At 43.3% G+C, this 26,116-nt stretch overlaps 5 protein-coding genes across 9 annotated transcripts; 1 reads left to right on the top strand and 4 right to left on the bottom strand.

Annotated features, from left to right (window-relative positions):
- Positions 1-664: 664 nt before the first annotated feature.
- Positions 665-4,029, bottom strand: LOC119024975 (E3 ubiquitin-protein ligase TRIM47-like). The gene is made up of 6 exons (XM_037108232.1): positions 3,420-4,029; positions 3,228-3,323; positions 2,268-2,513; positions 2,027-2,180; positions 1,886-1,951; positions 665-1,792 (listed from the first exon to the last, which is right to left on the bottom strand). Exons 1-6 carry the CDS (start codon positions 4,026-4,028, stop codon positions 1,263-1,265), a joined length of 1,701 nt encoding a protein of 566 aa, XP_036964127.1. The 5' UTR covers position 4,029; the 3' UTR covers positions 665-1,262.
- A 718-nt stretch (positions 4,030-4,747) lies between these two features.
- On the bottom strand, positions 4,748-7,488 carry LOC119024866 (tripartite motif-containing protein 16-like). The gene is made up of 6 exons (XM_037108049.1): positions 6,735-7,488; positions 6,493-6,588; positions 6,156-6,389; positions 5,921-6,077; positions 5,773-5,817; positions 4,748-5,672 (listed from the first exon to the last, which is right to left on the bottom strand). Exons 1-6 carry the CDS (start codon positions 7,302-7,304, stop codon positions 5,152-5,154), a joined length of 1,623 nt encoding a protein of 540 aa, XP_036963944.1. The 5' UTR covers positions 7,305-7,488; the 3' UTR covers positions 4,748-5,151.
- Positions 7,489-7,592: 104 nt separating this feature from the next.
- On the top strand, positions 7,593-9,733 carry tmem17 (transmembrane protein 17). Its single transcript, XM_037108050.1, has 5 exons — positions 7,593-7,819; positions 8,002-8,105; positions 8,881-8,994; positions 9,089-9,232; positions 9,394-9,733. The coding sequence occupies exons 1-5, from the start codon at positions 7,705-7,707 to the stop codon at positions 9,469-9,471; spliced, it is 555 nt and encodes a 184-aa protein (XP_036963945.1). The 5' UTR covers positions 7,593-7,704; the 3' UTR covers positions 9,472-9,733.
- A 113-nt stretch (positions 9,734-9,846) lies between these two features.
- On the bottom strand, positions 9,847-17,380 carry agbl2 (ATP/GTP binding protein-like 2). 5 transcript variants are annotated; one of them, XM_037108044.1, is made up of 23 exons: positions 17,251-17,380; positions 16,957-17,117; positions 16,336-16,469; positions 15,773-15,946; positions 15,467-15,574; positions 15,046-15,193; positions 14,687-14,942; positions 14,132-14,533; positions 13,885-14,027; positions 13,138-13,297; positions 12,885-13,011; positions 12,695-12,795; positions 12,500-12,606; positions 12,293-12,371; positions 12,020-12,145; positions 11,861-11,941; positions 11,683-11,781; positions 11,447-11,543; positions 11,033-11,170; positions 10,919-10,949; positions 10,631-10,833; positions 10,398-10,524; positions 9,847-10,273 (listed from the first exon to the last, which is right to left on the bottom strand). In XM_037108044.1, the coding sequence occupies exons 3-23, from the start codon at positions 16,445-16,447 to the stop codon at positions 10,048-10,050; spliced, it is 3,045 nt and encodes a 1,014-aa protein (XP_036963939.1). In that variant the 5' UTR covers positions 16,448-16,469; positions 16,957-17,117; positions 17,251-17,380; the 3' UTR covers positions 9,847-10,047. The 5 variants fall into 5 exon arrangements, with proteins under 5 accessions (XP_036963939.1, XP_036963943.1, XP_036963941.1 ...); XM_037108048.1 differs by having other exon boundaries at positions 12,885-12,999; XM_037108046.1 differs by having other exon boundaries at positions 16,336-16,465.
- An 827-nt stretch (positions 17,381-18,207) lies between these two features.
- On the bottom strand, positions 18,208-26,082 carry fnbp4 (formin binding protein 4). The gene is made up of 17 exons (XM_037106530.1): positions 25,805-26,082; positions 25,216-25,293; positions 24,971-25,098; positions 24,226-24,391; positions 23,950-24,097; positions 23,679-23,781; positions 23,230-23,574; positions 22,910-23,102; positions 22,657-22,796; positions 22,470-22,574; positions 22,026-22,159; positions 20,862-21,022; positions 19,853-20,157; positions 19,615-19,735; positions 19,193-19,386; positions 18,846-19,003; positions 18,208-18,735 (listed from the first exon to the last, which is right to left on the bottom strand). The coding sequence occupies exons 1-17, from the start codon at positions 25,926-25,928 to the stop codon at positions 18,645-18,647; spliced, it is 2,694 nt and encodes an 897-aa protein (XP_036962425.1). The 5' UTR covers positions 25,929-26,082; the 3' UTR covers positions 18,208-18,644.
- Positions 26,083-26,116: the final 34 nt, after the last annotated feature.

The raw sequence follows: 26,116 nt of genomic DNA, 5'->3' as shown, positions 1-26,116 counted from the left end.
TTGTATTGTTGTGCTGTTAAATTTGCAATCAGATCTACAAAAGAAAAATGTAAATAATAGCACTGTAATCACATTAAAAATAGATGTATCATTAGTAAAGTATGGTCCTCTATTGAACTATATTCAGCGGAGACAGAGTCCGTCTGATTTATTGTTTTATTTTTATTCTCATATTAAAAATTCATGCAACTGAAGGAAATACATAACAGCTCCATTTTAGGACTCGCATTCTTTTGGTGTTTCGTTGGATGAAATGATCGATACCACTCTCATGTCTCCTCTGGTTGCCTGGCAACCTCACAGGGATGCCTCAATTCCAGGAAGTCACTTTGACCATTCACGACAGAGTTTGGCACATAACTGCCTTCAAAACTCTCCTGAGACGTGACAAGGAGGTGAAACATACATCAGTCTAGACGGGCACAATGGTGAGATTTTAGAGGTGCTGTTAGGTGTATTGTTCATAAAATACTGTGTTACATGTTTCCACTAATAACAAATGATTGTGACACAAGAATGCGATGTTACTCAAAAAACTTTGGACCGTTATATTTGTGAGTAAAGGCTTTATAAGACTGACCTATTCTGCGTTAAATGTGCAAATCAAATTTAGACCATAAGAATGTTAATAATAGCACATTAAATCAAATAAACAACAGGCACATCATTTTAAATGCACAGAGCTTTATTTGCGCTTATTAAACCAAAGCAAAGTCAGTCTGCCTGATTGAGTTTTTTGATGATTGAAACTTCAGAGTAAGAGCAGCAGTAGTTACGATTAATGAGGATTAAAACACAGCAAAGAATAAATTCCATTCCATGAATCCACAACCTAAACACATCGTGGCACAGCCGACATGTTCCGATAATATCAATCAATTCTCATCAATCAATCAGAAGTCTTTTAAAAGGCACTTTGAAGATTCACACTGTGTGAAAGTTTTTAGGCTTGAAGCAAGATTATTATCCTGCACAGCATGAAGAAGAAGTCTTAAAATGGAAAAATATAGAGTTTACTGCAGTAGACCATATTCACACGGCAGCCATTTTCCTCTGATGTCAGGCTGCAAATGTTGTACTGCTGTGTTTCAGGTTAAACATTGTAGAAATGTTGGAATCTGTCAAATTGTTCATATTTAACTGCCTCAAAACTGCTTGACAAGTAGAAAGACAACAAATAGAAACATGTTTTGAGGGACATCAGCTCATACTTCTTGGTAAACATGTTTGAACAGACCAAGATGAAGCAGTTTAAACGGATCTTAGATGTCGCATATTTTCAGTGTTGCTCCTAAATTTACAGAAAACCCAGGATAGAGAGGTTCAGTGAAGCTGGTCTGGATTTGGTGCAGCAGATCGAACCTGCCTCCATCAGAAACACTGAAGAAGCGCAGTGTTCCTGCTCTGTAATCCAGGTGTACACCCGCTCTGCGGGAGTGAACCGGAGGGATTTGACCTTTGTGAAGATTATTGTGCCAAAACGTGCAGCCGGACGGGGAGCAGGTCAGTTTCCAGGAGACCTTATTGTGACCAAAAGAGCAATCGTTGCCTGAGCCCTTTCTCTTGATGCCTTTGTACGACACGGCTAAATCAACAACGCCCACATCCCACTCCACCTCCCAGTAGCAGCTCCTCTGCAGGCCCATTTTGCACAGAGCCTGGGGATGGAAGGTGAATCTGTCAGGGTGATCAGGGTGAGCCTGGTCCACAGCACTCCACGATATCTGTCTGTTTCTATCAGACAAGCAAAGACACCCAGCGACTGTGTCGGGATCCACCTCCACTCTGAAGTCTGCAGGGAGAGATGAAGCACACGTTTAGCTGGTGAAGCTCACCTGGATGTGTGTGATGATACTCACGCAAAGTGAATTAACATCATGCTTACTCTTATATTTGTTCTGCAGGTATGTCCTTGATGGGATTTCCTCATGCAGCCTTGGTCCTTCTGACACTGTGAGGAAAAGAAAAAGCACTGATCATTCTGTCTGTAAGTTTATGTTTGCTGATCCAAACAGGTCACACTTACACAGATTGTTTTCAGAATGACTGAACAGTTCATTCTTTTCTCTGTCGCACATGTTTTTCAGTTTCTTTTTCTGTGCAGTGACAAACTCTGTCAGCGTGTCAAAACTTTCATGTGAGTCTGTGAATGCAGGGAGGTGATCCAGCACATGGAAACCCTGCACAAGGCAAACACATACAGTGTGTTACTAGAGAAAACAGATACAAAATGACACACACTACCAAGAAAAAGAAGATGGCATCACCTGCAGAAACTGAATGGGGTCCTCTGTTAGTGTCAGCCGGTCGATTTGATCCTTTCTCCTCCTCAGCTCCAGCACTTCACGCTGCAGCCGCCCGAGCCGACCGTCGGTCCAGTCCACTCCGGCTTTCTCTGCTTCTCCAACTTTCTCTCTCATCTCGGCGCACTTCCTCTCCACAGAGCGAACGTATAGACGGGTGTGTTCTGCACACAGTCGCTCAAAGTCGTCACACGCTTCCCATGCTGCACCCTTGAAGGAAAACATGACTGATGGCATTTTCAGGTGCAGCACATTTACAGTCGTCATGGGTTACCTCACAGATCCTCCCATTACTTCACAACAGTTGACACATAACTGGATTCTTTCAGAGGATTTTTATGGCAACTTTTAAAATGCATGTCTATGGAAGCTGCATTTTAAGACTTTATGAGGGTGAAGCATGGATACAGACACTGCCCTGTTAGGGTTAGGGAGACTTTACCTTGTGTTTAAGTGCAGCTTTGTTGGCTGAGACAAAGACGACGTTGGGCAAAGAGATTTAATCTGTCTGGGCACGTAGAGCTGCCAGTATGCTAAGCTAAGCTAACAGGCTGCTGGCTGTAGCTTCATATCAAACAGAGAGGCATGAGAGTGATTTCAGTCTTTTACATTTTCCTGCTGCCTGCATGTACCGAGCCACCTGTTCTTACTTTTAAATAAACACATTTCTTTCTATTTATTTAGGATGAAACAACAACTTTTACAGACAAACATGAAGGAATTATTTTTATGAGACTGGATGCCCACAGACAGAGAGAGAGGATAAATTCTCCTGCAAGAAAACAACTGTTGCCTAACACAGTTCACACCCATTTACTCCCCCCTGGGACATCTTATCTGTGTGTGAACAGCGTTGAGCACAAACTGGGCATTTTGATTATCTTGTATCAACATTTAAAATGAATGAGTGTGAATGACACTCACTCTTATGAGGTCCGCAGCCTTCCTCAGTTTTTCCATCGCCCTCTCTGACTTCTCCACTCTGTCGGTGATCTCCTCTTTGGTCCGCTCCAGTTGTTTCTGTTGAAACACAAATCCAGGAGTTTATTTCTGAACTTGACTGACATTAAAAGTACGAACAATAGATGACTTCACCGAATGACTGAGCTGAATTACCTGCATGTGGCACTTTTCCTCTGCCACTGCCACAGTGTTGTGGCCTTTGTGCTCACCCATCAGACACAGCAGGCAGATGAACTGCTGATCGGTGCGGCAGTAAATCTCCAGGAGTTTGTCATGGCGGCCACAGATGCTGTCTCTGATCTGTGCAGAGGCCTCAATCAGTTTGTGTTTTTTCAGAGGCGCCACTTCATAGTGAGGCTTCAGGTGAGTCTCACAGTAAGAGGCCAAACACACCAGACAGAACATGGAGGCTTTTCTTTTTCTCCCCGTGCAGACGTCACACTGCACATCACCAGGGTCAGCATAGGTGTCACCAGCTGCAGCATTCGGATCGTTTTCCTCCTTGTGTTCCTCGATCAGGGCAGCCAGAAGCATGTTCCTCTTCAGAACAGGCCTCGGGAAGAAAGTCTGCCTGCACTGAGGGCAGCTGAACCTCCTTCCCCTGTCGTTATTACTATCCCAGAAGGCGTTGACACATTTCATACAGTAACTGTGTCCACAGGTGGTCGTCACCGGATCCTCCAGTAACTGTAAACAGATGGAGCAGTCGAACAGTTCCCGACTCTCAGCCATTCTCATCCGCTTAGACAGAACTAGTTTCATTTTCTCTGCAGGAGGAGGGGCTTGTTGTTCTCAGTAACATGTGTGACTGTGTGTGTGTGTGTGTGTGTGTGTGTGTGTGTGTGTGTGTGTGTGTGTGTGTGTGTGTGTGTGTGTGTGTGTGTGTGTGTGTGTGTGTGTGTGTCAGGGGGAGAACAAAGTACAGAACCTCCGTAACGCAAGTATACTGTGGAGATTGTGTAATCACACATTGGACTTTGCTGTAAAAACACTTAAAGCTGCTCTTACAAATATTGTCACGTTTAAAATTGGACACATAGAAAATGATTTAACACAGCTGTACAGATCATTTTAGCATCTTTCAGCTCGTTGTTTTAATTCAGTGGCCTAGAACTCACTGCTCACCGCTCTCAGGCACCAAACAACGAACAGATAATGGTACCGGTGGATCCAGGGAGGGTGACCCTGGAGGGGAGACCATCACCTTTGTACATGTGCTGCCCTTGTTATGTTTTGTGTGTGACTTTGTATTATGAAGAAGTAGGAGAATCCTCTCGCTCCACAAAATCAAAAATCAAAATGATCAAATATGGACAGGACAGGAAGGGAGGAGATGAAAAGTTGTAGGTAACTGAAGCTGTCATATAAATGTAGTGAAGTATAAAAACTAAGATACTTGCCTCTGAGATGTAGTGGACTAATGTGTTGTACCAGGAATTCCCCCAAATATTCATGTATATTAACCATATTGGCACGTTTGATTCAGTCAACACATATTTTTATTGTAGGAAAAAATAGAACTTTTTAGTAACAAAGCAAAACTTATCAACAACGCACAGTGCTTTCGTTTAACCATTACACGAGAGAATAAAATGAAACATTTCACAGACACTGAATGTTTTAAGATTGCATAAATGTTAGTAACACTGAGCGAGCAGAATGTGACCTCTGTTAGTTAGGAACACTTTAACGGTCACAACGAGCAACAAAATGCTGAGTTTACAGTTGAAATTGATTCATTACATGATGAAAAACATGCTCATTATTCAGCATTTTTAAGGAATATAATCAAGCTGTAAGTATTATGAGCGATGATCAACAGATAACACCTCTGTAGCAGCACTGGTGGGTAAGACAAACACAAAGACTAAACAGCGGATGCTCTTTACTTCGGTGTAACTATCCTAACCCAGCTCCCCTTGGAGACTGTGAACCCAGGATACAGAGGCTGGGAGAAGCCCGTCTGAACTCCGTGGAGGAGCATCATCTGACCAGAAGAGGACACGCTGTAGAAAGACAGACGTCCCGCCTTATGGTTCAGATACACTCCGACAGTAGAGGAGCAGGGGACAGATGTTTTGACCTTGACTGAATCGTGCCAAAAGGTGCAACCAGATTTTGAGAGGGAAAGACACCAGGACTGGTCTGTGAATCCAAAGGCACTTTTCACCAGCTCTGCCCCCTTATAGCACACAGCGACCTCCACCCGGGGCCCCTGCCATTCCACCTCCCAGTAGCAAACTCCAGTTAAACCTTCGCTGCACAACACTTGTTCATAATCGGTAAATCTCTCCGGGTGGTCTGGATACATCTGGGCTTTTCTGACCCAGGTTACCTTGCTGTTTTCCTCAGAGAGCAGTATGTTTTCAAAGGCCGTGTTGCGATCCAACCGGAGCTGGCATGAATCTGAAACGCAGATTTAGTTTTTATTATTGAGAGTGACAGGTGAAGTAGACTGGAGCACAGTGGCTGAATAAAAGATATGTATTCTTCATCAGTGACTCACAGAGGGAGAACTCCTGTCTTGTCTTCGGATCAGGATCAGCTTGAACTAAAATCAGAAAACAAGACAACGCAACACTTTTGTTAACCGGCTATTCATACAGTGTTACAGTTAATATATATATCTAATCTGAATACAGGTGTTTTCTTACTCTCTTCAGATAGTTCTGCGATAGCTTTTGCAATGTTTTCCATTTTTCCTCTTAAATCAGAAATGGCCTTTGTCACAAAGTCAAAAGAACCGTGGAGATCGATGTTGTCATCAGAGGACACGTCAGATTCTGGAGAGTCAAAAATGGACTGGCAGCTCTGGAAACAGAAGAGAAACACAACATCACAACAGCACGACTCACCAAACTATTTAGATCTTACTGTCAGTCTGTGTACCTGCAAGAAATGAATGTGATCCTCAGTGAGCGACAGCTGCTTGAGTTCATCCTCCGCCTTCCTCATCTCAGAAATCTCCCTCTCGAGACGATCCATGAGAGCCTCGGCTCGGCTCACCGCAGCTTTCTCCTGAACTCTGATCAGCTCGTTCACAGCACAACGCCTTTTGTCCGCCATCAGGACGATTTCAGCGTAGGCCTTTTCATTTTGGTCGACCGCTGTGTCCCCAGAACCCTGAGAGTGGAGAGAAATGGTGCATAATGTCAGTCACTCTGGAGGGATCCAGGACACGTTACATGTGTTTAAATCAGCAAAGAAAAAGTAAAAGACAACTCACACGCAGTTCTTTCACTTTCTGTCTCAGCTGCCGCAGCTGCTTTTCTTTCGCCTGAGTTCCCTGCTGGTATCTTTGCTTCTTCTTCCCAAATTGTTTCTGAAATATAAAATCACAGTGAATTGTGTGATGCAAAATAACAGTGATGTATTTGACAGACATGTACATTTACAGACAGTATATTATATCTTCCCAAATCTCCCAATCACACAAGTACTAACAGCGGCCAAACTAAACATTCTCACTTGTTTCTCCTTCCTCTCCGCTGCAGCCGAGACAGTTTCATGACCTTTGTGCTCGTCCATCACACAAAGCAGACAGATGCACTGGCCGTCGCTGCGACAGTACACCTCCAGCAGCTTGTCGTGCTTGGGGCAGATCTTGTCTTGCATGGAGGCAGAGACTTCCACCAGCTTGTGCCTTTTGAAAGCAGCAGACTCGTAGTGAGGCTGCAGGTGAGTAGCACAGTAAGAAGCCAGACACACCAGGCAGGACTTGACGGCTTTCAGCTTCCTCACAGTGCAGAAATCACACTCCACGTCCCCGGGGCCGACTTCATGCCTGTCAGGAGAAGCCACTGACATTTCTCCTGCCAGATCAGCCAGCACGGTGTTCTTGTTCAACACAGGTCTGGTTCTGAAAGTGTGTCTACACTGGGGGCAGCTGTAAACACCTCTGCAGTCCTCCAGGTCCCAGTAGCCGTTCACACAGTCCATACAGTAGCTGTGGCCACAGTGCAGGGTCACAGGGCTCTTCAGTATATCCAGACATATGGAGCAGGATAAAGGATGAGGCTCTTTGCAGCTCTGCGCCATGTTGCTCACAACACTCTCTTACTTTCATTTACTCTGAAAGTGAAACTGACTGATGAATGGGAGTGACTTAACCTCTTATGGTGCTTTCTTTAATGTTAGAACTGTAAAAAAAAAAAAAAAAAGTAAAAAAAATAATAAAGAAAATGCTTTTATTATATATAATAAGACGTTGGGTCACAGTTAAACATTTTAGGAGCTCAAACGAGGAGACAATGTAGGAAACGAAGGATCCAACAGAGGAAACGAGAAAACACTTTTTCCTGCGAGATTTGAGCGGAACGCGAGATTTGTTCGGTCTCCATGGAGACGGGAGCACCGCTCGGTCTGAGTGAGGACACAGGAGGCGCCGCTCCCTCCTCGTCCTGATGTTTTTGGCTTTAGCAGGGGGCTTTGCGGCGCCATGGACCTGCCGGAGACGATCAGGAAACGTTTAGAAGACTTCTCTCGGAATGTCTTATTCGACCAGAGTCGGACTCAGACCCTCACGAAGGAGAATGGCGCGTTTTTGCCCCACGGTAAACTCAAAAACATAGCTAACGTTACGGACGAATTAGCATTGATGGTAACCGAGCTAACGACCGACATGAGCGGCTGGACTGAGCTTTGTTCGCCTCCACAAAGTAGCTTCACATGAACTGTTGCTGAAACAGGGTTGTTTATGGGGTCTGTGTTGTGTTTTTTTTTTGTTTGTTTTCAGACAAGCGGGTTCTGTCCAGTCTCCACCTCCAGATGTCTCTGTACTTTAACATGTGGTTCTTCCCCCTGTGGTGGATCAGTGAAACTGTAATGCTGCAGCTCAAGGTGAGGTGAACCGAGAGAAAGTGAGACGGGAGACGAGTAAATAGAGACAGGATGAGCAAGATAGGATAATGTGAAATACTGCAGATGTTAAACTATCATTATATGCCATCAGTTACCGAAAAACATGTTATTATTAAGCAAAAGTTTATATTAAAGTGTATATGTTGTAGAAGTAGGTGATCAAATGATCCTGGAAGAATGATGAATTATTGCTAACTGTTGGTCAGATATTTACTTTGTTTGGATTGTCACATTTCAATTAATCACATTAAATTCAGATCATTTAACTGCATTGTTCAGGGTCCCAACACATCCTGGAAAATCTGGAAAAACAGTTGAGGAGTTTTCCAGAAAAGCAAAATGTCCTGGGAAATAATTTGTTGTCCTGTAAACACTATTTAAACTTCCTAGAACTACACAATACAGAATTGTAATTGTAGTACACTGTACAGAAACTAAGGAAACCAGTTAGTTATTGATTTTAAGAGGCTTGTCTTATTTTTTAATTTGTATATTTACTATTGCTCTCGATGAAAGCAACCCCTTGGTTACTGGTGTTCATTCTTCCCAGTTATTGATCTTCAGTCAGCAATGGATAATACACTGTAATTCACAAGAGAAAAAGGCATTGGGGTTATAGACTGATTAATTAAGGAACATATTAGTGTATGGGCATGTTCCCTGTCTTTTGTATCAGTTACATTGTCACTTGTCCTTGAAAATGATCTCTGGAAAAGAGCTGGAACCCTGTTGTTGTTGTTGCTGTTTCCACCAGTATCCTGCCTTGCCCGACTACTACAAGTTCATCCTCATCACCATTCTCATCGTGATGACGCTGATCGAGGCCATCAGACTCTTTCTCGGTTATGCTGGGAACCTGCAAGAAAAGGTGGTGCATCACTCACACAAACATGGAAGATGTAGTAAACAAAAAAGTGCAAGCCAGGAGGTTGTAACCCCTGTGATGTGTGTGTTTGTGGAAGGTGCCAGAGTTGGCTGGATTTTGGCTGCTGAGCATCCTGCTGCAGTTTCCTCTCATCCTGTTTCAGCTGTTCAACGAAGCCATTCTCATACAGCCCCTGGAGAGGGGCGTTCACATTGTTCTCACCATGTTCATACTCACACAGGTACAATATGTTTCTTTCCTTCAAAACTTACTGTTGTAGTTCTGCCATTAACAATCTTAGTACTGCATATGCTCTAATATATATGTCATGTTGGGAATGTTTTCAAGATTTTGTAATTTGGTGATTATTATTGATTTAATTCTATTTCCTGGACGATCCAGGCTCTCTCTGGGTTTGTGGCTCTCCGGGACATGGTCAGACACACAGAAAGCCAATTTCACCTACGACAGTTTGACTGAATCATGAAGCTCTGACGTCTCTGCCACATCCTGACAGACCGGGACAAATCATTACTCCACACAGACCCGGATGGATGACAGCAAGAAATTATGTGTTACTTTTTGTATGACTTGTAGTACCTAGGATATTTTCTCCCAGTAATAGTTGAGTATTAGGGAGAAAAAAAACAATTGAACATATTTATTTTTGTAGTTGAATCACAGTTTATTTGATGGGATTGTCTTTTTTAAGTGTTGCAATAAAGGAAATCTTTTTAAGTAACAGCCTTTATGTCTTTTATCAAGCCACTAATTCATCTCTGTGTTAGTGTAGTCTAAGAATTCAAGCAAGTTTATATAAATCAAAACTTTTACCAAAAATAAAATAGACATAAATTACATTAAAAAGAGTTCACATTTATTTATAAGACACAAGTTGGAAACAAATCATATCTGTGTCATTTTAGCTCAGCATGTGTGTGAAAGCTTTAGTAAAAGTCATATTCCTCTTCACTGAGCAGAAGAGAGTCACATCACTGGCCTGAGTATCGAGGGAACAATGTCAATCTGTATTTCCCAGATTGTGAATGTTGTGCCCTACAGTGGAGCAGACTGTGGCGATCTTCTGACAGTTGCCTCTTGTGGCGCTGTAATTGTTTGGCTTTCCCTTCCTGAGCCATTGCGCCCGACGTACTTCGCTTGAAGCCTAGCGGGGATGGCGCTCTGTGGCTGTGGAAGTTCCATCTTCGTGAGGTCTGAAGGCTTTGATGCAGGAGATACAACATCCATGTGACTTTTATCTCTCAAAGTCTCTTTGAATAATCTGAGGAAAACAGACATACCTTAAACATTCGGTACATGCATAATGTTCATCTTATTATTTCACAAACATCAGGGCTAATGTCCCAGCCAACCCTTAACAAAACAGTGCTCAACAGTGCCCTTACTGTTTTCCTCGGAGGTCTGTTCCCCTCAGCACAGGCACAAATAAGCTGCTGGGTGATTTAGTTTCCGGGATAAGATCTCTCAGGTTCTGGTCTCCGAATGGTATGGATCTCAGCGGTGACAACCCCACTAAATTAATGACACGATTAGGTAATAAAGAGGGGGCAGCGAGGTAAGATAAAGAAACAAAATAATCATTTCAGTTTCATATATAATAGTATGTGTGCATTTAAACCTTGTGAGAAATTTTCCTCCTGTTCCATATTCTGCTGTTGGGTCTCGTTTGTGCCAGCGTGCGAGGAATCCTCCGACACAAAGCAACGTTCTGAGCCCTGTAAAGAGTTTCTGTCTCTAAAAAAATGCCGGTCGTTGAATTGGTTAGTGTTGAAACTGGACAGCAGTCGCTTTGTTGGAACAACGTAAGTGGATGAAGGAGACCTGTGAAGCAGGAGACATAACACCTCTGTCACATGAAGTAATCCACTGTCGTCTGACGAGTGTACAATGTCTCTGTGAGGTTTACCTGCGGTACCCCGTAAGGAAGTGTGGCAGCCCTGAAAGAGAGAGACAAGGCAGACTTATGTCAACTGTGGGATGATGAAACCTTGGAATGAATACGGCTCCATACAGCACAAACCTCCATCGACTTTGTAGGAGACGAAGGACTGTGGGGGGCTGGGATGGTGTGAGTATTTGGGTGAAGGTGTATGGACAGCACTCAGGTGCAGCAGCTGAGGGGAGCATCTCCACTGTCCTGCATCCATCTTTGGGTCATCTGTGAAAGACAGTCAAGTATATTGGTGATTTCAGTTTGATTGCCTTAACCTCCAGGAGACTATGTATTGAATAATTATATACTTCAACACCCAATGTTAAACTTCTGCTGCTAGGGGACTCAGATTAGAACAAATTTGTGCCCAAAACCTGACAAAAATAATTGTTTTGTGTGGGTTAGGGTTAGGGTTAGTCTTAAATCTTTTTACTTCACTTGTGAAAATGTTCTATTTTTGTTGAGTGTAGAACAGCCGAGATTCCCAAATAAACACGTTACCTGTGTGAGGTGTGACAGCTGTGTATGTGCAGAGATGTGGACCTGCTTTCGTCCTGTGATGCAGGTACGTCGCTCTAACATTTACCAGAGAGTTGTCCTAAAACACACAAAATGTCAAAGTCAGAATTACTGTAGCTTCAAATATCACAAGTTGGAATTTTGTACATTCTCATTATATTGATCAAACTTGAAGTGAGTGTGTGAGTGAAGCTCTGAATCATCTGTGTCATCCTCACCTTGACAGGCTTGCCGCCCTGCCACAGAGTCACCTGACTGGCCTCCTTAGGGTGAGTGGAGAGAGGAGGGATCACAGCTGTTCTTAGGAGACCATTTACCTTCACAAAGACAGAAATATTAGTAGTAACAGCTCAGGAAACATTCTCACTAAACTGATTAACACTCTCCACATCTTACCTGCCATTTTTTCCTGTGTCTTCCAATGGGCCTCTCTTGGATGATCTCTTTTACTGTGTTCTCATGGGGCAGGTTGGACTCCTGAAAAGATCGTTCACTAATCAGTCTGAGTTGATGAGACAGTGTGTGAACGAATTTGTGGGTCATGAAGTATCTTACAATGTTTTTGATGGTGCTTTGCAGGACTTTTGTCTGTGTGTTATTCTTCGTTCTCTCTCGTCGCAGTCTGTTCCTCTCTCTCTGACTCCTCAGGCGTTTCTTTTTTTTTTTCTTCACCGGGGTTAGCTGTAGAGGAGAGCAGGAGCATGTGGTGAACGATTCGAAACGATTCAAAATGTTCAGATTTTCACAAATGTGATATTAACCATTCAAAGAAATAAAGCTCTCGTGTTAAAACACCATTCATCAGAGAGTGGATGTTTGTCAGAATACCTCTGGATGGGCAGTTTGTGGCTGCTCCAGTAAATGAACTGGGAGTCCGTCAGAATCTGAACTATTTGAGCCGCTGGTGCTGTGAGAGCAAACAAGAAATATTCACGCTCAAACTGAATGATAGCGCCTTTTATAGCTATCGCATATTGCTCAAGTGTGGTTTGCATGTGTATTTAAAATACTGGTAATAATAAGTTAGAATTTCACCTGGTTTCCAGGTCAGACACAGAGAAGTCAGGCCCCAAATCTTTGCCCAGCCTCTCTCTGACCTGCTTTCTTAACAACGCTGCCAGCTCTGTGAGACAGTAAGCTGTCTGGGAGGAAACAAAATGTTGGGGCATACAATCATCACTTTATTTGTACTAAGGGCTCCAGAAATTAAAAGGAATCTAAATGTCTCACCTTGGTTGGATCGGGGTCACAGTAGTCCAACAGGGTGTCACAAAAGTGAAAGCCGATGGACTTCAGGTCGCGAGTGGTAAAATGTGTTCCTCTCCTGTCGCCTAACAATCAGACAGATGAAAGATGCTCAGACAAGAGACATGCAAGCATACACACACATAAACACACATGCAGAAAGGTCAACACTCACCCAGAGTGGAGCCTCCAAAGGTGGCCTCCATAGTGTAGCTGTTCTGGACACCGAGTCTCCACATGGCGATTCGACCTGTTCCCTCTTTGCTCTTCTGCACCCGGAACTTACAGCTCTTAAAAGAGAACTGAGGGCGAGAGAGATTTAGATTGAGATGTTTCTATAAAAGTCCAAAAAAATTATACGTTTAGAACTTATAGTTCTACTTCTTCCAAGTCAACAAAAACCTTGAGTGTCCGATGCTATTCTTTACCTTGTCACTGGCATTCTTGCTCAGCATCAGTGGAAAGACTCTCTCGTGAAGCTTCAGTGACGTATCACCTCGGTTGTTACAACCGTACATGAAGACGTTGTTTTTACGGTTGTGGCCATGAAAGTCACAGTAAAGAATCACATCCATCTCAGCCACCATCCTGAGGAAAATATAGCATAACAAGGCCAGAGATGTGATGGAGCCAAGACTGAGACGCTACTTTGAAGGGTTACATTTGCTGCCTCTTAAATTCTTCATGTTTCTAATGACAACACTGCAATATTGGCAGATGTGCCAGGAAAAAAGTTGAGTCACAAAGCCAATTGAATTTGAATTATAGTAAAAGTGGATGCAGTGAAATAACTCAAAAGTTCTTCTTACACAAGATCTGGGAGTAAATACGAACTAAATAAGGCAATCTGTGTTTGTCGCAAGAAGGTGTGAAATCTTAATATTGTTTTCTGTTTTTAATTTTCCAAATCTGTCAGAGACTACAGTCTCTAAAGGCTCTAAACCTAAACCAAGCAACCAAGTAAGTACTCACAGACATAAAGGGGAAGAGCTGCTCTGTGTAAGCTTCAAATTCATTAATAAGATACTCTTTGTAACAACTGACCTACACAACAGTTAACAATTTACTGGATAAATGGATATGAGAGAAAAAACGGAAAGACTATTGAAAACACTGAATTGCAGAAAACCACATAAAACAAGTTCTTTAATATTTAACACGTTTTGATTTCTTACCTTTCCACCATGTTGCGAGTATGCCACACACACGGAAACGATTCCCTGAGCAATGTCTTGTAATATCTATTGAGGTCCCTGCCTGCCAGAGAGCAGCGGTAATTGCCCACGATCACACCATCAGGATTCAGCATCGGCACCACCTGCAGCACCACAGATCCATGTGAGAGAAATACACAAGACAAATCGGAATGTACTGACTTAATGATCATGGCAATATGACAGATGTGAGCTTCAGTTCCCTCACCTTAAAAACAAAAGTGTCCCGGAGTAGCTGAGCATCCTCCGAGTCCCCGAGCAGGAAGTCAAGGAAGCCCTCCATCATCCAGGAGCTGTTGGTCTCTCCAGGGTGGACTCTGGCCGTCACCACCACAGCCTTCTTGGCCCGGCCCTCCACCCTGCCGACCCCGCGAGACGTTACTGTCACCACGTACACGGCGTTTCCAGCCAGGCTGTGGCACAGCACCCGCAGTGTACAGTATGACGCCACTGCTGGGTTGGAGGTAATGCGCCTCAGGTAGCACTGCAGGTGTGAATAGGTGTAGGGGTAGCAGTGGGCCAGGAAGCAGGTGTCTGAGTCGTGAGGGAACTGGAGAGTCCAGGTGAGCGAGTACAGGGTGATTGTGTCACTGTTGTCGTCCTTTGTGTTCTAAATGGAGAAACGTTGTTTTTTTTAAGAGAAATCCTGCTTCTAGAATTAGAATTTGAGTTATAATGTCCATGAAAATGACAATGAAAGCTGCTGGAAAAGTAGGAAATGGGACAGCAAAATTCAGCGTACTGACATTTTCAAATCACCCACCTGACTGAAGTTGCGAAAGTATTTGATGTTGGAGCCGGTGCGTTGCCATCCGACACCTTTCTCCATGGCCTCCCTCTCAGAATAGAGGAGTGGTTTCATGCCCTGAGAATACAGACTGCTGCTCTTCATGAAGTTGATGACAGTGAAGCGGTAGGTCACTCCAGCCTTCATGTTCCCGACCCTGAAGTAAAACCACTGCGTGTGCTTTTTGGTGTACATGTCTGTGCGCAGGGTGAGCTCATAGTCGTAGATGCCGCTGAACAGCGAAGAAATACGGGTGGTCAGTCAGAGTAAAAAACTTACAGGGATGAAAATACGATGACTGAAGCTGAAACGATGAATCGGTAGATAAGACTCACATTTGCACAGCCTTCTGCAGGTTCCCACTCTCAAAGCGTGACTCAAACTCCAGGGTGAAGTCCGTCTGATTGGCATCATGCGTAGCGCTCTTAATGGGCCCCTTGCTTCCTCCGACACGGGAACAGGTGAAATACGGACGCTTAGTGGCTTAAAAGAGTTAGAACCACAGGAAAACAGTGAATATCAACCCCTAAATCTGCACAGCTGTCAATAAAACTGTTGTTGATTAAATGAAACCCACACTTTGAAGCATTAGGGAGGCAGGTTAGGTTCGTCCTCACTAATAAGCAACAGTGTTAGGTTCCTATCTTGATCTTATGACCAGAGGACTTTGTCAGAACCGCTGTAATGACATGGCACTACGTTACCATATCACGTAACGTGGTGGAAGAACACTTCAAACAAAGCCTCTGTTGTTACCATGGTCGATGCAGTACACCACTTTGCCCCTCTCCTCTCCAGCTGGCAGGGGTTTCCTCTCATGTCCTGTGGGCTGGTAGAAAGGCTCCGGCTCTGTGGGGTCCCACTCTGCAACACACACTCTCTTGGTCTCATCATGTGTTCAAATTTAAAGCAAAAATACACATCAGGATTTGAACAAAGCTTTAATTTGTTCGTGTTCTGACTGGATATATTAAGCCAGCTGATTAATACCACTGACAAGTCTTTGTGCACATCAGTAACATCCCACGTAACGTAATGATTTAATTTTAATGTTTTTCTTACCTATGTGATGGATTATGTCACTGATGACCTCGCACTCTATGGGCCAACGGGGCCGGGAGAGGGAGGAGAGGTTAACCAGGTCCAGCGGGGCCCTGAGACTCAAAACAGGTCGTCCAGCATCAAAGTCTATGAGCAGCTGCCTGGTCCGCAGGGTCTGATTCAGGTTTCTAGATACTGAGAGGGGAACGTGAATCACACCGTCGATAATTGTTCTTTCAGGCATCTGTTTCTTTCACAGGGCACTATGGACATACATTTTTCATCAGGTCAGCCTGCTTACTTCACAAAGCTTGTCCATTTAAAAAGAGATTATACTGCTCATGATTGCTGTTAATTATCTCAATCACAAAAGAGCTCTTGTTTAATACATAATGATCTCGTTTAGGGAGGAGATGAAATGTCTACAAGTGCCCACAGCCTCTTTCTCCAAACAGGAAAACCCAAACCTGTACCAGACAGTCAATAGCAGTCCAGCTCTAAATCAATAGATCTTTATGAAATTCTCAAGTTTTTCAAATAAACACAAACAGTTCATTTACACAGAGAGTACATGCATATCTTACACAGCCTCTTCCCTGCTGAATCCTCCTCGTCTTCCTCTGAGTTGGAGTCATTGATGTCCGATTTGTCCAACTGGCAGGAGTTCCACCAGCTCCTGATGGCGGAGACGGACATGGCTGATGTTTTCTCTGCCTTACTGGTAAGAAATGGAAAGTCATCAATGTTGTATTTCACCTAATCACCAAACTGAGCCAGAGCTGTACTGGCTTGTAACCATGACCATTATTGGCAGATGTGCCAATAATAAGACCAAGATCAAGTATGTCATCATTAACTAATATTGATGTTTGGGAAGCAAATTCGACTGTCTCATCTTTTTTTTTTCACGAAACACAAGATGACATAACAAATATGAGTAATAACAGAGCAGACATAACATTTTATAGTAGCCTTTAACAGCCTTTAAAGGATGATTGTGCTAATTTCCATTTAGCTAATTTCCACTAACTGGTGACAAACATGAGCTAGTCACTGAACGGACCTTAATATTGTCTAAAACCATTATGTATCTCTCCTGTATAGTTCAATAATGGTCTGTAGTTTTGTAATAACAGCCTCATCTTTGTGAATTCCCAGAAAAAGACAAAAACAACAACGACAAGTCATTATCAGACAGAACTTACATGTGAGGAGCTGAGGGTTGTTTTTCCTCACAGACTTCTTCATGTGACTTTCTGCTGAAGTGTCAGAGAAAGTCCTCCATTCAGTATTTATACAGGTGTAACTGTAGGCAGGTTACATCCACTTTTGTCACTCTTCGACAGCAGCTCTCGGTCGCCTCTCTCTCCACATGCAGAAAAACATGGCGGTCTATTTCAGCCTCGTCAACTGACTTCTAACTTCACCGTGTCGCTCTAAACTTGTACATTGTTTTCACGATATAAAGCAATAAGTTTATATCTACTAAAACCACCTACCTCACCTCGCTTATGTCTCAAATGCGAAACTTTTAGATAAACAAGAGTGAAAAAGTAAAGCTCACGGCTCTTTCAGGAAGTGCGCGATGTTGCTAGGCAACTGATTGTCTTGACAACAGCGCGGTTGCCGTGGTGATACTGCACCATTAGTTTTTTTTTCCCCCTCCCAGCTTTATTGACAACATGGAAATGAGAACAATGACAGAAATCGGTGGTCCGCAAACTTTTCCAGTGGCAGATCTCCCACATAAAGAAAAATCAGGTTTGTGTTCAGGGTCTCCTCCACCCACCTGCAGCACCAGGAGGGCTGAAAGAGTTTTATTATTTTATATGTGTGTATTCACTTTGATATCTAAAAAACACACACATGAATCACTGGCAATGAAATGTAAATATTAACCTCCTCCAAGTTTTAATTTTACTTTTTTCTTCCACAACCTTTTCGAGACCCCTGGAAATACACTTGTACAATATTATGTTGATATGTATATGGGAGTTTATTTGATTCTATTCTATTTCTTACCTTTTAATTGTGTTGTTGTTTTTTTTTTTAAAATACTACTGTCCTTTGGAAATACGAACACGTTTTTTCGAATATGCATGAACATTTTTAACACCATCTTATGTTCTTGCAAACAACAAAAAAAAAACCTTAGCCTAGACCAAAGAAGGCAAAGAAAACTACTAAAATGTAATGGATTGGTCAAGGTATCCTAAAAGTGTGTGGATGGTATTGAAGATTATGTAACAGTCCAATAGTGTTACGGCCTGTATGTCATTCATTTGTAATGTACATTACTCACATCATACTAGAATTGAAATGCTGTAACTCATGTCTAATAAAAATGGTCAAAAGAAAAAAAAAAAATGCATTCAAGTTGTCATTTAAGAACTTTTGTTTTTTTAATGCATAATAAAAATACAGAGCACATAAAAAAAAAACAAAAATTAAAGAGATGACTTTGGAAAAACAGTTTAATAACTTTTTACAAAATGTACAACTTCAGTTATGTTCCCTCCCCTTCCAAAAAAACCAAACTTGACTTATACCGTTATTCATTTTTATGTACACAGTTGTAAAAATGTTCAATAAAATAGACAATCCCTCCAAACAAACTGTGGTGGTCATCTAGGTGGGGGTCTATACATAATGGTGGTGGTGTATTTCTGATGAACTCAAGACATTTGGCACATTTACAATTGTGGCTACAAAAAAAAAAAAAGAAAATGACATTCAAACCCCTCTGGTGGATGGCCTGCCATGTAAGGGCCTCTTAATGTCCACAGATCATTAAAAAAAAACTTAAGCTGGTGGAGGATGATCTTAATGGTAATGGTTGGAGTGGATTTTGAAAAAATGAAATGGTGGGTGTATGTATGACACAAGCCGGATGTTACGTGTTATTTGCTAACTTCCGTTTCTTTATCCGGTTCCGCCAGTCGTCAGGAAGTGCCTCGAAGTTGGCATTCTTTGAAGCTTTCCCTCTGTAGAGTTTAAACAAACAAAAACAGCACAATTTAGTGAAGCAAACAGTGTAGCTACATCATCATCATCCTCATCATCATCATCACGGTCGATCCAAACATAAACATACGTCAAGAACTGCTGTTGCTTCCAGTCCTCGATACTCTTCTTGTTAAGCTGATCTCGGTCCTCGTCACTGGAGCTGCTTTTCTCTTCCTCATCCAACTCCTTCTGGATGCTCTGCCACTTCTTCACCAGCGATGGCATTTTGATCTTACTCTTTTTTGACTACAGAGACATAGAAGGACAAAGTTACACTGTGTATTCTTTTGAACGTCATATTTAAGATACATCAAAGAGGGCTTGACAACGTAGACTTAGAAAAATAAAGTTAAGAAAACCAACCTAAACGGTGTACACTTTCTTTAATAAATCTTTTGCCCACCTTTGAATAGAAACATTAACTCAAATACAAACCTTATCCTTTTTCCCTTTTTTGGTCTTGTCTATGGGCAGAGCTTTAGCTGTAGGTGGCTCATAGGGCGGCTGGGATGGTGGCAGTGGTGGTTGAGGAGGTAGGGCTGGGACAGGTGGAGGAGGAGGTTCACATGGGACGAGAGGAGCAGCGACAGCCGGCATGCCCCAGTAGGCTGTTGCTGAGATTAAAGGGGCTGCAGACAAATAACATGTATTAGATAAACACTTGAATGTTGCTTAAAGAATTGCAGTTACCTCTTTGAAATACCACTTCTCACTACTGTGTGGTGTTAATGTGGTGTGACCTTTATCCATACATGTAATTCTGGCACAAATGCTGGTTTCACAAATATGCATTATTGTGCCCGATATGATTAATTTGCCCTGTCACTGCAGATGTTGAGTAGTGATATATTTTTTACCGGCGGTGGCAGCAGCAGGCTGTGTGTAGAGGATGGGACTGCTGCCAATCGTAATGGCTTTATTCAGCTGACCGGCTTTACGTTTCTGACTCTTCCCCAAGGTGCTCGACGACTCCACAATCTGTGTAAGTGACAAGAAATATGATAAATGTTAACAGCAGCCCTCTTTTAATCTGAATTTACATGAAGCATTATCAACAATTAGACTAATGAAAAAGAAACCTCATGACTCTCATACCTTCATGCTAGCAGTGCCTGGAGGTAAAGGAGGCCTCACGCCAGCATCTTCTTCTGTTCCAGGAGCGGGAGGCTCCCCGTCGTTATCATCATCCATCTCCATCTCCACCTCCATGATCTCTCCATCACTGTCTGGAGGTGGAGGGGGTGGAGGTGGAGAGCCTGGCGGGAGAGGCGGAGGCGGGGGGTAGTTGGAAGGTGGAGGTGGGCTGTCAGGAAGAGGAGGTTGAGACGGAGACCAGAAGGTTGCTGCACTGGGCTGAGGAGGTGCTGGTGGAGCAGCAGCAGAGGGAAAAATAGAAGATCCTGTTTTATTCAAAAAAGAAAAATAAAGGTTATAACTTGTTAGGGAGGAAATATTTTTGTCACACAGTTGTCACTTCATGCAGCAAAGCAATGTTCACTGCTCAGTGGGAAACTTAATGGAACATAAGTAAACATTTTTCCCCCCAACTGTCATCAAACAAGACGCTTAAATGCATCGTAAGAACCGGCCATCTGTCGAAGGTCACTCCACACAAATATGGGGCAGCACATCTCCATAGTAACCACCACCTGTTGCTTTATATACTCTGCTTTAGCAGTCTATAGCTATATGAAGCTGCCGTTAGATGGGCAGCACGTGGCCCATTAGCAGGGTCTTTATATTTACACTGGGCAACGAAACTGGCTCAGCAGCATCTCAGTGAAAAGGCCGGATTAGAACTGAACACAGTCTCCAAAACTGTTGGAGGCCTGTTTGTCAGCAGGGAATTTCTGTTCCAAGGTCACTATTTCCTTCTACACATTATGGGGGTATTCTGTCTTATTCATTAAACTAAAAAAATGAGAGCTTATAATACATAACAAACTAATCTCTCATTGTGCATCTTCCAGCTCTTAAGTTCTTTACATTCTGTTGAACATATATTTTATTTCTGTTTTGTTCTAAACAGATTCTGGCACATTTCTTACACACTGCACTATTAACAGGTTGGTCAAAGTTACAGCAAAAGTAGACAGCGACTGACCTGTGGCCCCAACAGCACATACAGATGATGTTTTGGTATCCCCTTGGCTAGAAGTCTGTGTCTGGCTGCCCTTCAGGTCCTCGGAATTGTCCTCCTCTGTTGGGAAATCCCACTGGGAGGCATTGGTCCGGTCGTTCACATAGAAATACCGCCTGTGCTCTCTAAAAAGTGGGACAACAGAGATAGAGGGCAATAGTCTCAACGACCGGCCAAGCAACTGGCTGAGTGGCATGATACCCTGGGACAGTGGGGGCAAGGGAGTGGACATAATAGCCACAGTAGGGGGCAGGAGTGTTGGTATGGACGGCGACTTTAGCCATCCAAAAGAAGGGCCCAATTAGAGTGTGGTTATGGATGTGGATAGGGAACCCACCTTGCTCTCAAAAACAAAGAAAGCAAATCAAATCATCTCTAGGTCCTGAAAGTAGCATTCAGCAGCTCACACCATGGTTGTCACATTTGTTCCGTTTAAGACAACCATTCCCTCCCAGACACAGGAAGACGCCAGGGAGGAAGCATCATCATTGTCATAATCAACAACCATAGGTCAGAAAATAAGCACACAGTCAACTCATTTTACATCAGAAAGAAGAAAGTAAAAAAACAGGAAGACAAATGAAATAGAGTAGGTCTGACCTGCTGGATTCCCGTCATTGCTCCATCTTCACCTTTTATTTGATGCAGGACACTCGACGATTCCAGGGCATCACTCTGTCTGCATTGCATTCTGGGGGTTGTAGTCCTGAAAAGTGCAAAGCTCTCCCACGCAACCAACCTTCCTACCACATACAGTACCTCCCCTCCCAATTTTTCCACTGACTGGACCGATAATCAGTCTACAAAACGCCCTCACAACAAAGGGCTTTAGAGTCTGTGTTACAGGGACAGGGAGTCCTCTCTGTGGCAGGTTTATTTAACAGGAAGCAGGCTGGCCCAGAGTGGATGCTCCCTTACCAGTACGTGCAAGGCAGAGTGCCAGGATTGCATCACAGAAACCTGAAGAGTCTGTTTCTGGTAAGTATTTAGATCCTCTCGGACTGGTTAAGCTTCTCCCCAAGTCATGATACAAAGTCTGCAACCTCGGCACTGAGGGAGTTGTTGTCACACGGTAAGATTTTTGGGGGACGAGGGAGTTTAGAGATGTGAAAGGTAAGGAGCGCGTACCTGTCCCAGTGGCAGGACCAGCCTTTAGGTGTGGCGTTAAGTTCGTAATATTTTATGTGTTCGGCAGCTTCCTGCAGCCTGCGGCGAAGATAGACCCCATTCAGAGCGCCCTCCCTCCAGTCAGCAATCCGAGTCTGGGGGTGAAAAAACGTGAAAGAGAGAAGAGTGAGATTAAACCACAGAAAGCTGAGGCAAAGACAGATAACAAAGACAAAGGAGCGACAAGACGGATAAGAACCATGGAAGAGTAATTACATCAAGTCTCCAATATGACACATTGTGATGGATTATTATGAGAATTTTAAATATTTAAGTACTAGCACATGGCTGTGCGCAAAATTTTATGAAACAAAATTAAATGTTTAATATTTCAACAGTCACTGGGATAGCTGCATCTGGAAGCTCGGATAATACTGCTAATAGTCTGAACCATTATCCTCTCACCTCAGTTTGTAGGAGAAGCAACTGAAAGTTTGAGATCGCCTTTTTGTGTATCCCCAGGAACTCCATCTTGCTGGTTAAGGTGTTTGCCAGTTGTCCAATCTGAAACTATACGTTTATACCATCAAAAGCATGTCTTAAATGGAGACTGCAGCAATTCTCATGTCAGTAATAGCAACACTGTTGTTACCTTGAGCTCAGGCGTTTCCACTTTGAGCTCAGCAGTTTCCACCTCTTCTTTAACGATGGATTTTGTAACTGATTTCTCCTCATGACCGTCTGCTTCCTTGTCTTCTCCTTCGGCAACACTCTCAGTGACTTTAGTAGGTGCTAAAAGATACAAGAGAGGCAATCAGGTTTGCAGGAATCTTTGCCTAAATAATATATCACATGGCATTTTTAATGCATTTTCCCTCCGATTGCATGGAATTACATTGACTTACCTGTCTCTGTGTTGTCCTGCACATCTGAGCCTCGGCTGTTAGAGTCGGGGCTGGGAAGAGAGGGAAAGGCAGTCTTCCACCGGTTTTTCTTCAGTAGAACTCCGCGAGCACCAGCGGCTTCTTGGCTCGTCTCAGAGCAAGGACTGGAGCCCCCTGCACTTCCGTCGCCTTCCTCCAGCGCTCGTAGCTCAGCCTGAGAATCAGACAAGAGGTTAGAGCCTGTTAGCCTCACACTGACAATACATGTTGCCACTAATTTTGAAATACCACTGCTGTACATGAGAAAATAATTCCTGCCAGGAAATCAAAGTTTCCCTCACCTTTTTCCTCTCCAAAGCCAGTTCCAGCTCCATTGTGTCCTCCTCTGTCCCCTCCTCAGCATCTGAGTTTTCTCCTGACTCCTTCTTGGTGCCAAGATCTTTCTGAACAGCGGGGACAAGGTCGTTGTCTCGCAGAGGGGTAGAGGGGGATCTTGCAGGGCGAAAACCTTCCCCATCAGAATCCAGACTGTTCTCAGCCTCATCCACACATTTAAGCAGTCTTTTTCTCCATTTTTCTTCCGCTTCTTTCACTTCAGAGGGGATCAGAGGACCCAGCAGAGATGCAGCCACTCCGCAGCGCTCCTCCTCTTCGCTTGTGAGGCCTACAACACTCTCAATTACCTCCTTTCAGACAAAACATAAGGCAATATGTTAAAACTTAGAATAAGAATATACACACCACAGAATCAAGCTGATGGACATGTGTGATGTACTTAAAACACACTTGCCTTCACTTTGGTCTCTTTCACCAATGTTGGGGCTGCAGCAGATGCAGCATGTGCCTCAGTGGGATAACCTGCATGTGCTGTCCCATTGCCATTGACAGTAGCGCTACAAGGAAAAATGCCAAAGCACATTATACACAGCTGGATTTCTGCACACGAGACAACACCAGGAAACATGAAAACAAGTCAACATCAGATTGTGCAAGTACACTGATTTTAATCTGGCTATATAGAAAAGTTATTCACAACATTGTGATAAAACTTTCTCTCTTACCTGTTGGAGTACTGCCCCATGCTTTGCACCTGATCAGCCAGATAGTGTGGCAGCTCCCAGGACACCTCGTTGGACAGAGTGTTCCAGTAGTAGTAACAGCCGGAGTTTTCATCCCAAACCTCCTGCCAGTCACCCATCTCTACACCCACTGCAAAAAGGAAATTTATGAGATACTTATTATTTTACACTATATCCTATATACCTCCTTTCTTTATGAACAAATTATGATTAATCTGGTCATGCACACTCGATCTTAAATACAGCACAGACACTTACCTCCAGCGAGTGAGTACTGAGTATTGTACTCAAACTCTGTGCTTTGATTCGATCCTTCACCGGCAGCTGGCTGATGAGCCTCGGGTCTGGGAGGCTCAGTGGTTGGTGCTGAAGGACAAGATGCTGCATCATCTGAACCTGGCTGAGTGGTGATGGCATCAATTTCCTGCGGTGGGTAACAATGGCAACATGAGTTTTGTTCCTACTTTCAAGCACATGCTTTTATTTCTAGGAATGAAACACGCCGTTTAAAAACAATAATTTGCAACTGTTCACATAAATGAAGGGATTTATTAATAAAAAAAACAAGGCTGTTTAGTCTTTCAGTTGCTTTGCAGTGTGTCTCGATTGATCCATGTCAACTCTTTGCATATAGCATTTCATTTTAATTAGGACTGCATAATCAAAAAAATATTGAAATACCAAAATCGCAAAGTGGCTAAATGCTCGACATTATGAATGTGACATCAGTGTGTTTTTTTTCTACGTTTATTGCCTGCTCACACAATATCTGTTTGTTATATTGCTGCACTTGTTAGTCAGCAAAAGCAATTTGGCTTTAAATACTATATGTTGTATCTGCTGAAACAATGATGTAAATGTTTTGCTTATAATATATCTCTCCTATTTACATAGTGTAAACATACTGATTTCCACATGTCAAAATTAAACACAAGCTTAACAATATCATCAGTTCATAATCAAGTGATCATAACAAACAAACAAGACAGCAGATTATACTCACAGCCATGAAGTTGGCCAATGTACTGTCGATGTCATTTGACTGATTGAGTTGAGGCTTTACAGCTGAACCATGAGAGTCTCCATCTTCATCATCACTGTCCTCATAAGCTCCAAGCAACGATAACCCCTCTACAAGGGGAAACAGAACAACTTTAGTCAATATAATGGCGTTGTTTCATTTAACAAACACACACACACACACACACACACACACACACACACACACACACACACAGCTAATGTTACCTGTGGCTTTCACTGCAGGAGTCTTCATGTTTGTGTTTCTTTCCTTCAGGAACCTAAAGCCTTCACCCTCCGGCTCGTCTGCAAACAAACAAACGAAAAACGTCAGCTGAATGTTTCAGATCCTAAGGCAAGCGAGCTGCAGCGTTAGCCATTAGCATCCACACACTGGCTGTCTTCTCATGCACCGCGGTAAAGAAAGTCAAATGTATTTGACAGTATTTGTGTAATGAAGGGTAATATTATTTTGATAAACTGCGAATGTAATTTGCTATAAGCCTATTTTGGCAGGCTCCCAACAACTGACTAGCTACTCACGTTAGCTTGCTAGCGGCTATCTTAGCACGCTAGCCGATAGCTTCAGGTCGCTTTGCTTAACAGATACAACGTCATGAGCATTAGATGTCATTTAAGTTAGCCATTTCACGATGAGGGTGTATATTTGCACTAGATGTTAAACATATTCGGCAGCTAACTATCGTTATTGTTAGGCAAATCACTTCCAACCGGATGGGCCCATTCTTCACACCTCGAGTGTTTAGCATTCAGCTAGTCTGTAGCTACCAAGTCAAAAAAAAAAAAGAAAAATTACCATCAGATCCCGAGGGCGCTTCTTCCCGCTCCCCGGCAGCCCCACTTCGTAGCCCGGGGGGTGAGAGCTGTAGAATCGTTCTGCGACCAACTGCTCCTCCGGTGAGGCGACTTTTCTTCCCCATCGACGTCTGTCAGACTGACGGCCTGCTGCTCTCCTTCGCTGGCGTCGTTGTTGCGGCTCCTCTCGGGCTGCTGCGAGCTGGCACAGAAGAAGAAAATCAACTTCCGGATCACGACGCGGTCATGTTTTTGTGTTTAACGGCTGCAGCTTCCGGTAAAAACAAGCTAGCTAAGTTGCCGAAGAGCTTAG

Source organism: Acanthopagrus latus, chromosome 8 (assembly GCF_904848185.1).
Source record: "Acanthopagrus latus isolate v.2019 chromosome 8, fAcaLat1.1, whole genome shotgun sequence".
NCBI classification, from domain to species: Eukaryota; Metazoa; Chordata; class Actinopteri; order Spariformes; family Sparidae; genus Acanthopagrus; species Acanthopagrus latus.
This window is presented reverse-complemented; position numbering and strand designations above follow the sequence as displayed.